This window comes from Saccoglossus kowalevskii, chromosome 3, assembly GCF_978046115.1.
Source record: "Saccoglossus kowalevskii chromosome 3, keSacKowa6.1, whole genome shotgun sequence".
NCBI lineage: Eukaryota > Metazoa > Hemichordata > Enteropneusta > Harrimaniidae > Saccoglossus > Saccoglossus kowalevskii.
Window position 1 is genome coordinate 21,824,337 of NC_140643.1, and position 15,333 is coordinate 21,839,669.

The following is a 15,333-nucleotide window of genomic DNA, read 5'->3' on the forward strand; positions in this document are numbered from 1 at the left end:
ACCATCTATCCGTTGCTCGTCCATACTCCTGGGCCATGGTAGATCAAAACACGCACACTTGCAATTCGATTTTAGGGTTGGGTCAAGGTGAACTCCTGTTACAAGAGGCTGTAGCAGATAAACGTCAAATTTCGAAAACACCCTCTACGGCTGTTTACTAGTAGAATGTAGAATGCAGAATCATTAAAACGAAGTACAAAATAGCAAAAAAAGGAGGGCGCTGTCTAAAATTACACAGTAATCAAATCAACTGGCCATAAACACAAATCTGTATGCACTCATGAAACACACTATATATTGAATTAATTATATCTTTATTTTTTATATAAAGCAAAGCAATGCAACCTTACTAACCTTACCATATGAATCAGATAATTACAGTCCAGATTTGAAAATAAAATACAGAGCAAAATAAAGATTCACTATGTGCGGCAGATAAAAGTGACAGACAGAAAATGAATAAAGTTGCTATGTTGATTTGTGTTGTGTAATGTCTGTTGCAAAAAAAAACATGGCAAAAATTATTTACATACACTAGAATAATATACACTGTGATGACTGTCAGAATACAAACTAATCCAAACCAAACATGGTCACTTTGTGTAAATTCCACCAATCATGGCAGGGCTGTGTCTTTGCAACTGTATTATATGAAAAGCATGATAAATAATGTAAAACCTGAGATCAACCACTTGTGAAGTAGCCAATGAAATGTCACAGTACTGCCTGTGATTTTTAGCATGGCATAGCAGTGGCTTAATATGATGCAAGGAATTAAATGTCAATCAGCAGTTAAAAAAAAAAAAATCATCCCACTAAAAGAAGTATACACAACATAATTTTATACAAACAAAACAGGTAGGGAAATAGATGTACTGAAGCAAACGTTCTGTGGCATATATAAATGAATCCATCTATCCTTCACGCTCGTAGATAATACAAATGATGTACTCAATAGAAATCTTATTTAGGAACACTAAAAACAGATGATACTCACTTTGAAAAAAAGGTTTTATAAAAAGCAAAGCAAAGCAAGAGTCAACTTTATAGTCAAGTTACGCTTAGTCTGTACCGTACGAGTATGTTATTTGTATTTTTTAAAAAGTAATGTCTGTCTTGCGAATAGAATTGGAGATGGTAAACTTTCTGGTGAAATAGTCACAGTCATTGCAGGTAAACAATTTATCATACACTGCAATGCAAAAAATATCAATTGGGTTGCAAGATGTGACAACTTGAGGTAATATAGTGGGATTTAGTCATTAACTAGGCCAGGAACTAAATATATACATTACAAGTCAGTCGTCATGTTCAGTTGACAACGCCCACAACAATAACACCACTAAATTCTGACATTGATTTATATATTACGTTATCTGCAGCACAGGAGAGAGGGGGGTGGCATAAATAAACAGGAGCGGCCTGTGAACAAAGCAACCATCACATACCACAATGCGTTTATTAGTCATTAAAAAAAAAAACAGATTGTACACAATCTTGGAAAATTGTACTGTATATAATGTATCATAATAAATCCATTTTCAAATAAAAAGTATCACCTATTTAAAGTAGCACTACAAGATGACTCTTTTAGATATATTAAGACTACATTGTATTATATTATGCAAATAATGGTATGAATATGCATAAATAGCAATCGTTTTGACTCTCCCTTTGATCTGGATGTCTGGTGATTCATGCATATTTACATCATAAGTAAAAAAAAAAAAACACCAATATTCAAGAATTATCTCAAAGTACAACTTAAAATGATATATTTAAAAGTTCTCAATGTAAACTTCCCAATAAGACACTGTAATGTAATATTAGTATTTTAATATCTGTATATAAATAGTATAATCTGATTACACAATAAAATAGAAGGCATTCTATTAAAATGTATACTATATCCTATCAAAAAAGTTCATTATTTGCATAAATACAATAATATAATAATTCGCCAATTTATGCACGCTAAGATTGTCACTAAGCAGCTAATTGTATTTTTTTATCTGGGGAACCTCAAATCCCATAATGCAACACGAATTTGAATCCTGCTTTGAAACATACTCAGCACATCTAGCCTAGAAAGTACGAAATGTTTCATGTTTGAAGGTCACTTGGATGCACTTAAAACAGAAATCATATAAATTTAAAAGATCTAAAATGCACAGGTACTTGAAAATGCAAACTATTTTATGAGACAAATCATTTGAATTGATTACCGGTAGACTTGATGACGCAATAAGATGAGGAATACTCAGAATCTACGAAAATGTTTGGCTTTTTGCAAACAACTTTTTAAAGGGTATATTGGGAATATCTTAATTATTGCAGTTGGCATATGCCGCATACTGGTACGACTTTATATCTCAAAAGTAAATAAATAATTAACCCCTATGCAGTAAATGCACCATGATCATAGATTCTCTCCTACACAGTTTACACATTTTAACTTCTTGTAAAACTAAACTGGCGTCAACCATAATTCGTAATATATCAAAGTACATCAGCTAGGTTTCATAAATCCAAATGTGTTAATTATAAATTTAACTAGTAATGCTGACAGATTCATTCTGGCATGTTTGAAAAAAAAGAGAGTACATGGCATGCCATCCCTGTCTATTCACTCTGAATACTGCATGCATTATAGAGAACATATAGAACAACAGACAACTGAGGTATTTCTCAATATAGGTGAATTTCCCCACCCCTCCTCTTAACATTATTTAATAAGACAAAATGCCAGAACCTCTAAAAGGTGATTCGGCAACCGATTATAAAAGATAAATATAGACGTAGACAATGTTCAGTGCAACATGCCATACCACTGTAGTTAACAATCAATGACTGAAAGGTTCTCATATCTTCCACATTCATTCAATCACAATGGTATTTATTATTACCAACTTTGACATCGAAACGATAAATTCCATTGTTAAAATGAATGTCATCAGTTCAACATATTCCTTAGTTACCATATTAGGGCGGCTGCAGTGAACTCACCATATCACAATCATCTTTCCATAATAACCTGATAAATTATTTTACAATCACGTCCTTCCACTCCTATTAATCTATTAGTAAATACTCATAAACTCATAATTTCAGCAGAATACCCAAAAAGTGTGAAAAATGTGTAAATTTGCATGACAATGTTTTTTTTGTGTGTTTATTGTTATGCTAATGCTTCACTATTGTTTATCCAAAGTACCGAGGCCATAATTAAGAACATTCCCAGGAGAACTGAATCATATTCTGTATTTTTCCTCTGACTACTGACCTGCATCAAAAGCTACAGCAGGAACCGAATATAGAGGAACTTATTAGTTATTAAATATGAAATATGCATATTTTAAAATTAATAACAACATTGGTTAAGGGGGAAGTGGTCTTCAAAATGTACAACTACACAAAAATAATTATATTAAAAAAATATGAAAAAAGTGTTAAAACATGTTCACTTATAATCACAATAAAGTGAAACTAGATGAAATTTAGATTTGTATTCTCTTGATAATGTAACTTTAATAAAAGATAAATGCAGATCAAAGGTATAGTAATGCATGACAATTATGGTATGTGTTTTTGTTAATACTTCACCTCAATGCAAAGACTACATAAAACCTGTGACTCAGCCAATGTTTGTCAATGTCATAATGTGTGATAACAACACAGTGTTCGTGAATATTAATTGTCAACTAGATTTATATCAGAAATCAACTTTTGTCTAAGAAATTATATACTGTACGTAAAATCATTTATCTTCACTGGCTTTTAATTTAAATATTATAATTTGCACAATTTCACTGGATTTTAAGATCAAAAACTGGTTATTTTACATGTTCATGTGGATTTAATTTAGCAAAATTTACTTACTAACAAAAATAGAAAAAATTAAAAAAACACTATTACAAGCATTTTCACTGGGTGTCAATTTAGAATTACTATTGAAACATTAGAGTCCTATTTCAATTGTATGTGTTCATGCGAATTTAGTTTTATTAATAGTAAGACTTATCAGCAGTGAATATGTAACGAGTTTACAGTAACTTGCCTGTAACAGTGTAAGGTTTGGTATGCTATATTATTCGGAATTCTAGCAAGGGCATTGAAGAGAGACATTGTACCACGAGTCACTTTCCCTCAACTGTTTGTTAAACTGAAATGTTAATTTGGAATGTCAAGTGTCAATAGTTTGTTTTTTTTAGTGATAGAAAATAATAAGAACATGATTTTTCATTTTACTGCTTCCCATTTAAACAATGCATGTAGTGGCAAACATTACCAGACATATTAGAGATAAATAAAAACTCCTCACTTATATCAATAGATCTGAAGTACCCATGTATATAACAATATTACATACACTCCATGACGTAACACATTTGGCACCATAGAGTCGAATGCTGTCCATTTTTGTACGTTATAAAACTGGTGTGGAGCCCAATGTGTTAACCATTCTTGGTGGCAACAGACACAAATAATATTACAGGGCAGATGCCGACCACAAACAATATATCCACATTTTTAAACTAAGCAGTGTAATAATGTGAATATTTCTGTTAATTGTTATTACAATGCTATATCAGCTGTAGTTAGCTCTTTGGAACTGACATTACTTTTATTGCTACCCACGCTTCGCCTGCTCAGTGATTCATTCGAACCCACATCACCATCAGGACCAAGGGCTATGCTATGTGTGCTACGTCTGCCGATGCTACTGCCGGCATTGCTTCTCTTGCCAATTGATCCGTTCTGTTTGCTGTGTCGACTGCTTACATCATCGTCGATGCGGTTCTCGCCGGCTGGCACAGGATGAAGGTTGAATGATTGTTTGGACTGACGACCTAATGAGGAACCAGGGCTTGCATATGAACCTGTAGCGAAAAAAAACAACGCACAAATGTGAGACAAAAAACTTCATTTGATTTTTGTTGCGAACTACCAGGTAACCTAAAACTGTCTTCTGTTTTATTATAGATTGTCATAGGGTGTGTAATAAAGCAAATAAAGTAATTTTGATAAGGAAGAACAATCTCCACATAGGGGAATGTCTACGTAACACGTTATCAAGGGAAACAATGGAAAGAAGCTTTTGACATGTATCACTGGCAGCACTTCACCAATGCAGTGTTTACTGCAGTAGTCAATTACATATACAACGATGGTAATAACAGAGCAATATCACACATTCTACTGAAGTCTTATTCAAAATACAAGATTTGACTCATACATGTAAACGTGCACTAGGTACTAAATCCATGTATTTTGTGTACATACAAAATGGGATTGCTATCATGCAGTAAAAAGTGATCATTTAATTTCCGTGGTGATAAAATTCCAGACTCTTATTCTGAAAAATTGTTTCCTACACCTGTCAACTCTTCTGAACTCCGGGCAAAATCAGAGTTCAGCGGACTTACTTTCAACCACTGAACTTTGCTGTACCTGTGAAGTCCAGTTGTTCAGTACTTACTCAAAGTGATAAAAAAAAAACCTTGAGACAAAGATCTATGAGAAAATTTATATCACAACTGCATGGTTGCTCTAGGAAAACTAAATTGTACTAATGCCAAATAATGGATCATTGTTCGAAAATTAAATGATATGCTCTTTACTTCAAACAAGATGCATCAAGTCACTAGTAAACTGAAATGAAAAAGTATGTGAATTATTGGGAATCATGCAGGATTGGACGGGTAATATGGACAGGATGGTGATTCTGGAATCTAAGAACTGAAGTGAAAAATACATGAATAAAACATGCAGAAACACTGACAATGAATGATATTTGGGACTAGTTACCAATTGGTTTTACAGCCGAGAGTTTTGCATAGTGCCTGTATAAAGAGAACAACATATACATATATGATGGGGGAAAACAAAGATTTGTGATGGTGGGTGTGATTGCGTAATTGGCGGGTCATAGCAGAGAATTTGTACTCGATCAGACTTTCTTGTGGGGTAGGGATATAAATTTAAACTGATGTAAGGGCTACAGGTCTGCACTGACATTTATTCTAGCCAACTGAAAAACACTCGCAGTAGAATAGACAATAATGTATGGCACAAAAAAGAGGGAAGGCAGTGGGAGTTTCTCCTCATTCCTCTACTCCTATAATCTATGGCGAGAAGATAATTATTGTGAAATGAAATCTTCTGCACTGACAGCAGCAGGTGTATAAATTTCTGCATCATTTAAAGCATACACACAGTAAAAGTATACATGATAAATAAAAAAGATGAATATTCATTTGACCCGAACACACAAACCACCAGAGATGATTGTACCTAGAAATGCACCCACATGACAAAGATGACACAAAGTTGTCGAAACTGTAAAACAAAAGAATCCTTCACCCTCTTATCCTGTTGATTTAAATCAATAACTGAACTTCCTAATCTAATTTTAAAAAATCCAATGAAGGTAAGAGCTAGTATGCCCCAGAATAACCCTGTAACCAATATGCCAGTCTGCCAAGAGGGATTAAGATGATCAAATATTGATAGAGTATAAGTGGAATGTAGGTACCATCAAGTCAATATTCATGACTACGGTCATACAATATGTAAAGATGAGACCTCAAAAATGCATGATGTCCCAGGTAACATTAAAAGAGAGATTTGTCAATAGAAAAAAGCTTCCATTGAAGGCATTGTCACTACATTCTACCATGGAGGACAGGTGTCCTCAGAGTGGAACTTTATCATCTCACTGAATTATTTGAAAAATGCCACTTATAGGTCAATTAGTTTAATAGGCAATTTCGTAACCTATTTTCACAAGACAATCGTATTTATGGCAGTCCTTCACTAGTGAGTGTTTTATGAGATGTGGTGCCGAAAGGCTCCTTTTGGAGATTATTATTCTCAACAAAGTTGACTCTAGGCCAGATCCGCAAACTGACAAATTTGTGTACACCTAATGCTTGCCTAATCACTGTATTACAGCAGTTCAGAGACTTATTCAGTCAGTTAGCAAGATGGTATGCAACTACACAAAATACTTGGTATGTACTTTGTTCTAGACTTGATGGGGTCATTTGACTGAATGATTGACTTGGGCGTGCTGAGTGTGATTCAGTATTTCATATGGGTGGTCAACAGAATAATTTACAGATCTAATCTTCATTTCATATTTTATGTAATCAAAATAATTCGTTTGTGTATTCTAAGAAACTTGTAACCTTGTAAATTAAGACAATGGAATGAAATGATGTATTAAAACTACAGTCAAACCTCGTTAGTGCGAATATCAAGGCCCCAGGTGAATATATTCGTTATAACCGGTGTTCGTAATAACCGATCACCACTAGAGGGCGCTTTACAGAAACAAACTAATTACCATAAGTCAGGGTAAACAAAACTTTGGCGCCATTTTAAACACTAGACCAAGCATTAAAAACACACAAATAGTATTGAAATAAACGTTGTCATGTTTATTAAAATAATATTAAAATGGAAAATACAAATGTTGAATTCGGAATGCTTCATTCTCTGTCCTAAATCTTCGGCCTTTGCCTGGAGGATAGGACCGCTGATTGGGACATTCATAGAACGGGCACTGGTAAACCATTTCAGCAATGCCTGCTCAACGTCGTCGACTGCTGAAAACCGCATTCGCTTCCGGCACGGCTCAATTTTGTTGTGTTCGAACATCTTCAAAACATCAGTTTTTTTCTTTAAAATCGTTGACAGTGTACTGGGTTTAACATCAAATTTTCGACAGACATCGCCGTGACGAATGCCCGACTCAATCGCTTTGATCATTTGGACTTTACAGTCCAACGACAAGGCACGCCGTTTGACACGAGTTGACATTTTGAAGTCGTAGTCGCCGTAATTTATCTAAAATTGACAGCGTCCATGCTTCACACTTTTTTATTGTGAATCTTAAAATTAAAAACTCGAGCAGCAAGGGCGTTGAAAGTGACTAGACACTGGAAGTCACGTACACAAAAGATTTTCACGCCCAGTGAATGGCTACATTGTTTTTATTTTACGCTGCACAGCTCAAGCCCACTGCCAACAGCGGAAGCGTAACATCGTGTATTTGGCGGTTCGTTTTAGGATTTCGAAGCTGTTTGAGCGAATGAAATGTTCGCTATAGGTGTTACAGACCATTGTTTTTCAGAGAAAATCCTTTCGTACTAAGCGGGTTCTCGTAATAAACGAGTTCGTTCTAAGCGTTGTCAATTACCATAGGGATAATGGATTTTCAAACGGGACTTCGGTGTTCGTTCGTTGTAACCGGTATTTCGTTGTAACCGAGTTCGTATTAACGAGTTTTGACTGTATGTGCATATGTCAATGGAACGGCTCTGTCAAGTCTATAGATTGGCTAAAAACCAAAGTGTTTCGAAAATGTTCTTGATAACTGACTGTTCAAATAATTCCAAATAATATGATTATTGATTATGATATGAAATCCTGGCATGACATCATACATTTTAGCATGAGAAATGAAGATGAATAATGAATTGCATGGACCCAGAATATAGACCAAAACAACACAATAAAGAGGATATAAACTTTGTAAGTGAATATATAACTTGAATGTCTTACCAAGAATTAAAGAAAATATACTTTCACTCACACAAAAGATAGCAGGACAGAAAAACAAAAAATATAGTGGATTCAGCAAGGAGAGTTAAAAAAAACATATAAGAATTGGTGTTTGAGGTAGTTAAAATTATTTAGTAATCATAATAGTATTCTATCTATATAAGAATGCATGACCCATCACCATTAAGGTCATACATCCTGGCACTTTAGGGGGGCAAATTCCTATTACCAGGAAAAAACATGGGTGGGGCCATGCATATACAGATACAGAGTCTTGATAAAGATTGTTTGGATAAAGACCAGATAAGAGAATAGTTGTAACCTGTATGTCAAGTTCACACATTGATAGTACAGTTTCTAATTAAATGTAACATATCAACATCATTCATTACAAAATTCAAAAGCCAATTGAAGTGATTCTAAACATGTGCTGAGGTGACTGTGATATTACGACCTTCAGCTGAATGGGTGTGGCTATATAAGTACACATCAGCATTTAAATAAGACTGTGTAAAAATCCAGTAACAGTTAATAGCCATGCTATATAACGATTTAAACATCTATTGCCAAGCTTTGTGCTTTCATACATTTAAGACAGAGGAGAAATAGAATGGATATATTAATTAATTAAACAAACTGCCAATGTTAGGATTTAATTACTTACCAGACAACAAATTAATATTTTATATGTGTTTATAGCGTCTTAGGTTTATAGTTGATCAGTTTCTCTTTTGGTGGAAAAATTTTAACTGGTATGATTATAGGGTCTTGACAACTCTGCTATGATTGCTGGAGATCACATGTTTACATGATGTTTACATGTGATTACACAGCAGCCACATTTCAGTTGCCATGTCTGTACTGATAGGACACATGTATACCAAGTGCAAGACATTTGAAGTCAAGCTTTGAAACCATGGCATGCTATTTGGATTGAAAGTGTTATTAATTAATAACCAGTTCACTACTAACTTTTAATATGAAACGTGAAAACAATGTAAAATTCTATATGTTTGTCCCAAATTGAAGTCAGATTTAGATTAAATTTACAATATGGATTAAAGCTGCAGTAGTGAAAGGGTTATTATTAATGTCAAATCACCAAATCATATCATGCAAGTTCCTATACATGTAGAACATACACTATACCTTTACAGATGACACAGATATATGCAGATATATTAGTGCTGGACAGCACTACACCAAGATGAAACACAATAGTATAATCAGCCCAGGTAACAAAAATCTAAACATGCAAGAAAGCTGGAACATACAATTTATACACTCACAATAAATAGTATAAACAAGACAATTTTTTATACATTCCCTCAAAGTGATTACCCTGGAAAAATTATACAGATTTTCATTCAAGAAAGCATACACTATAAATCTAACATCCCCAATGAAGAACAGTGTGTTGTCACATGCACACTTAGATTGCATAGCTTGCCCAATAGCAGGGGTATTACATGTACATAAGGGCAGTTACTAGAATTTTAATAATGTATATAACGGTATACAAAACATGGCAACATATGGAAATGCATATAGGACAATATACAAGTAAAAGAAGAGAGAAAAAGTTTACCAAGAAAAGTGAAGACACTCCAGAACACTGGCCAGTTAATAAAGTTAACAATTAAAAAATAAGTTTATATAACAATTCAGTTTTTTCGCAAAGCCTTACTATGCTTGGCATGGGATTTTTCATTTTATATTTGCAAATGCAAAATAGCTACAGTGAGTGAGCAATTTGCTGAGAACAATGTTGTGGTTGCCAAAGCCCTCAAGTTTGTAGGAAAGAATTACCGGGGGTAGTATGCATACATTTTCAGGTGGACTGTTTTTTTTTTTAATGCTCTAGCATTATTACTGGGTAAAATTAATTTCACTTACTAAATTGTTAACTTTAGTAACCAGCCAGGGCCTGATTCTGACTGAAAACAAAAAAAATACTACACAAGAAAACCATAATGAAAAGGACATCTGAATAATAAATCAGATAAATGCTGCCCACATTGTGAACTTTATGAATGATTGATTACCATACCTTTGTGCCCATGCATTTCTGGGTGATATAGGTGTTCAGGTAATAATTTGTCCTGTCGACTTGCAAGGATGAACGCCAGTGTGCCGAGTATAGCGGCATCAAATACACCGATAATTGCCAGTATGTAAGCCCATCTGATTTGACACTTCCCAATATCGTAGACATCACTTGAACACAGACGATGTACTTCAGTGTTGCTATCGTCCCAGCCAGCTGGATATAGCAGTATACAGACCAATAAAAGAAGTGCTATGGAATCAAAATAGAAATATATACTATTTATTAATTTTAAAGGGCAGTTTTCCAAAACTAGGTTGCTATTAAAGAACCCGGTTTCCGACCAGTCAATGAATATAAATTACAGGCTATAAAATGTTACCTTTGTAACTCAGCTGGGGAAATAATGGATACTCAACAACAACAACAACAACAACAACAGTATAAAGTCAAATTAAAATACTCTATAGTATAATATATGTGCATGATAGTAAAAATGGCTAAATATAGTGGTTGCAGAAGTAGGAATCTCTATTAATCTAAACTTAAATATATTTGCGTTTGGCTTGACCAGGTGAACTAATTTAATTGATACAACATATTTTTCATTGATTGTAATGTTAGCTTTAAGACTAAATATAGTCAATAGTTCTGGTGTTTATCCAGTTAAAAAAGGAAAAATGGAAATGTACATGTAGGTGATCCCAACATATTCAAAAACCACGGTCTTTCCACATGTATATACATTTTTATTTTGGGTTTTTTACTACTAAAAAGCCCCCAAAAAAGCCCCCCCAAAACAAAGCAAGTCAGTATTGAACTCCAATTCAAAAGCAAGATTGTTAATGATAAGAAGTTAAAATTAAATTTTAGTAGTGGTTGTCATGACAATGTTATCAGGAGAATAGTGAGTTCAAGTGATGTCTTTGATAAAAACATCTGATTTATGAAATAACGAGGTTGTTCCAATGATTAGAACATTAGTTTGAAAACTTGTGAGTCAGAATTTCCTTGTAACAGATGAGAGATATAGGCATTTTAGTTTCAGCAAAGAATGGGGTAAGCAAATTGTCATGTTCTTTCATACACTAGGCCAAATAAAGCTAAATTTATTGTTTTCAGTAATGATATAGGCAACGGATTTTATTTTTTAAAATTTTTGTCAATGACTTATATTCTTAGGTTTTGGCTAGAACATAATCTTAGTTTAACTATGGATGTGAAAAATGACATAAAAGTTTCTGATAGCTTCAGAATATATATTTCCTTAATAAGTGCTAGTCATTCACTATATAATAGACATGTAGTATATAGAAGGAAGTATATGGAATGAAAAAATACAACATAAATGGAATGTTCATAGCTTATTTGTATTTAAATAAATAATTTTAAGGCTCATATGGCACATGAAGGTAGCATGCAGACAATGTTTATTCAGATTGATGTTTGAACAAATTTAGATAATTTTCTAGCTGTCTAGGTGGTGCTTACATATGCATATAGCTTGTACCTAACACACTACCACAAAGGGTCAGTAATACTGGTACATACAATTTGTAGATTAACAAAAATTAAAATAAATTGCCAAATGACGCAGTTGCTAAGCCCTTCGAATGCATTTAAATGATATATTTCAATTGGGAAACAAGTGCATCTCATCTGGATAATACTTGTATCTCTGTATTTTGCAATATTCATTACATAAAAATGAAGACTCAGTCAAGACTAAACCCAATTTGGAATAAAAAAAAAATATCTTGTTAGGGATAAGTATGTCACATTTTGGTGGCAGTCGTTCTTGTGCTAAGTTAAATAGCACCTGGTGGAGTAGTAATGTAATTTGATTGGCTGAGCAAATGGCCACCTGGGCTCGTACATCGAGGCAGGAAAGACTACCTTTTGGCTAGTCACTTGCCAGGGGACCAGCGACGAGTGAGCACACCAAATACCATGTGTGGAAGGTAGTGGTTTGCCATCATAACCATGCGATGCAGGCAGTTATCAAGTTATGAACTGAAGCCTGTGCAAGTCGTGTGAAACGCATTGTGTTGTAACTGACAAGTGAGTAATGTAAATTTGATGACTTTTAAAGGGTGGTGTTCAACTGTAGGTATTAACCGATTTGTTGACTGAAGCTTTGCAGTCAGGGAATTTGATTATTGTAGGTCATTTCGTGTACTACGCTTATGCAGGCATTTTTGCTGTGAATGTTATTTTTCATTATCGCCTTCAGACAACCTAGTTGAGGTGTGGTGGTCGGCGCGCTGAGTGGTCGTAACTTCGTAGTGTCAAGTTTCTGCAGGATTTACTGTCAGGTCTACGTTTCTCTAGTTCAACTACTGTATGGCGAATGTACGCACGTGACGAGCGGATATTTGCAGTTGATATTAGCAAGGTCAATACAGGAAACGTTGGAGAGAAAGAGAGACAGCTGTTTACGTCGCACTAGTTGTCGCTAACAGTGTGGGACCACACACACTGACCGTCCAGTGTTGAGCCGTATGTGGTGGTGTATAGCGTTTCTGTGTAATTTTATTGTAATTTGTATTTATGTATTTGTAAAATAACGCATGATTAGTTGTTGGTTACGGTAGCGTGGCCGGCCGGGTAATTATTGAATTCGTACAGATTAATTTGGTTTGCAATGTGGGAAGAACTTAGTACTGCTAATTAATGTGAAGTTCTTTGGGCAATTATTTCTAAAGCCAGACTGCTGTAGAGTGTGAGAGTACAATTGTATTTAAATGAACAATATGCATATTGAATCCATAATTCAGAAATATAACCATTATGTATTTTAATTTTGTTTCCTTGCTTTATGTATATAAATATGTATAATGTACCACGATGTGCTTATTTTGTGCGAGTGCTCGAACGTGACTTTCGTGTATGAACAATAATAACTCCCCGAACCTGTGACAAAGTATCCCTTACACAACAGATAGCAAAAACAATTGCATTGGTGAACATACATCAGATCTCAGCTATTATGTAGATTTTTTGAAGAGGAAAGTATATGTACTTGTTTCAATATTCACCAAGCTATAGTAAAGTGTGGAAAATCGATCTTAAGCAAAATATCCTCATTGGTATACAAAACAACATTTTGATTGGTATATATATCTAAATTTGGATAAGTGTATATCCCGATCAGAACTTGTTTAAATCTCGTTCAATGGATAGTCCTAAATGTTATGATACAACTGTATTATTAATTAAGTTGATTTCATATTTACTTAAATATGTACAACCAATTGAAGGTACAACAAATGTCTGGTTTCCTGCTATTAGGGGTTCTTTGTAAAATAATTCCGGTTTTGATAACTATTTAAATTATTGAACAAATACCTATTTTTATTGTATTTGGACTGTTACTACATGTATGTGGAACTAAGATAATTTTTTTAAATTTTATTGAGGGAGGAGTCAACTACATGTACATGTATATACGTATAGCACTGGCATGACACGTTAAATCACCATCAAATATTTGAAACCTTGGCAACGTCTGAGGACATAATTCTGAAATAAAATTCAGGAATGCGGTTGCATCACCAAAGTAAATAAAGTCTTTGCAAAGTTGATCATTAGATAATAATGTTCTTTTTTTACAATTTCTAAACCAGAGTTGTATTGCCTAAAACTGCAAATAATTGGACAGTATCTAGTTGTTGCGTCCTCAAATTACAACAATATGCTTAACAATACATGAAAATAACATACGAAAAAGGAAACGTACTGGTAATCTAATAAAGGAAAGAATGACATGATTCGAATTGATTGAACAAATAAATATTTATCCACTTTACTCAAACGAAAGGAATTTAATTAAAACGGCCTGTGATCAGTATTCAGTACTTTACCTGAAATTACTTGCTGCCACGCACATATTTTAAAAACTCTGGCTGTGTTCACGAAAAGAAATAACAGCATACAGATAATAGAAGTCAGTATCAAGAGAGTGGACACGCCGGCGAAAATAGTGGCAGCCTGCCAGTACCCTGATGGTATATTTCCGAAGTCAAAGTCTTCGACACACTTAACATCGCCAGATATCCCATAACCGACGCAGTAACTGTATAAACCGAAATGCCCAACAGCCGGAGTCTCTGTCGAATCGCCGATCCAAAATGGCTGAATCACCACAACAACAGCGATGATTGCGTAGCAAATGGTAAATATCCCCCACAAAACACCCACTGCACGACTATTACGGATATAATTCGTGTGGTAGATCAAGGCCGTGTCGTTCGTCGTCATTCTGTCGCCCGTGTTGAGTTAAAAATTGAAATTCTGCGACTATTTTCACGTCTCAACCATATCCAACATAAGCAGCAATATACCATCGAACAAACCAGATGATCGATTGTGACTTTGGGTGGGGAATGATGGACGAATTCATTTTAACAGGTGTGGCAGGGGTGATGTATTTATATCAATCCCGAGAAAATAAATAATTAGCCTGGTAACATACATATTTTTATAAGATCATGGATAAAATTGTTGCATTCAACTATGGGTTCTGTATTTTTATTGCATAATAATGTCCTTCATTTTGCGACGTTTAACATCCACTCTCGGATCACCTGTGCCATAATGGAATATCGCACTTACAAGTAATTGTTAACGCCCTTACTCCGCTTACATATTCCACAATTGTCAAAATAAGTACTGCCAAAATTACCTACAATTCACTCGACATATATTACATGAAGAGT

The 15,333-nt window shown here is 34.4% G+C and overlaps 1 protein-coding gene across 2 annotated transcripts; it reads right to left on the minus strand.

Annotated features, from left to right (window-relative positions):
• Positions 1-297: 297 nt before the first annotated feature.
• On the minus strand, positions 298-14,985 carry LOC100376993 (LHFPL tetraspan subfamily member 5 protein-like). Of its 2 annotated transcripts, none has more exons than XM_085496875.1 (3): positions 14,479-14,985; positions 10,619-10,867; positions 298-4,850 (listed from the first exon to the last, which is right to left on the minus strand). In XM_085496875.1, the coding sequence occupies exons 1-3, from the start codon at positions 14,873-14,875 to the stop codon at positions 4,576-4,578; spliced, it is 921 nt and encodes a 306-aa protein (XP_085353001.1). In that variant the 5' UTR covers positions 14,876-14,985; the 3' UTR covers positions 298-4,575. The 2 variants fall into 2 exon arrangements, with proteins under 2 accessions (XP_085353001.1, XP_002740275.1); XM_002740229.4 differs by having other exon boundaries at positions 298-4,880.
• Between the last annotated feature and the right edge of the window lie 348 nt (positions 14,986-15,333).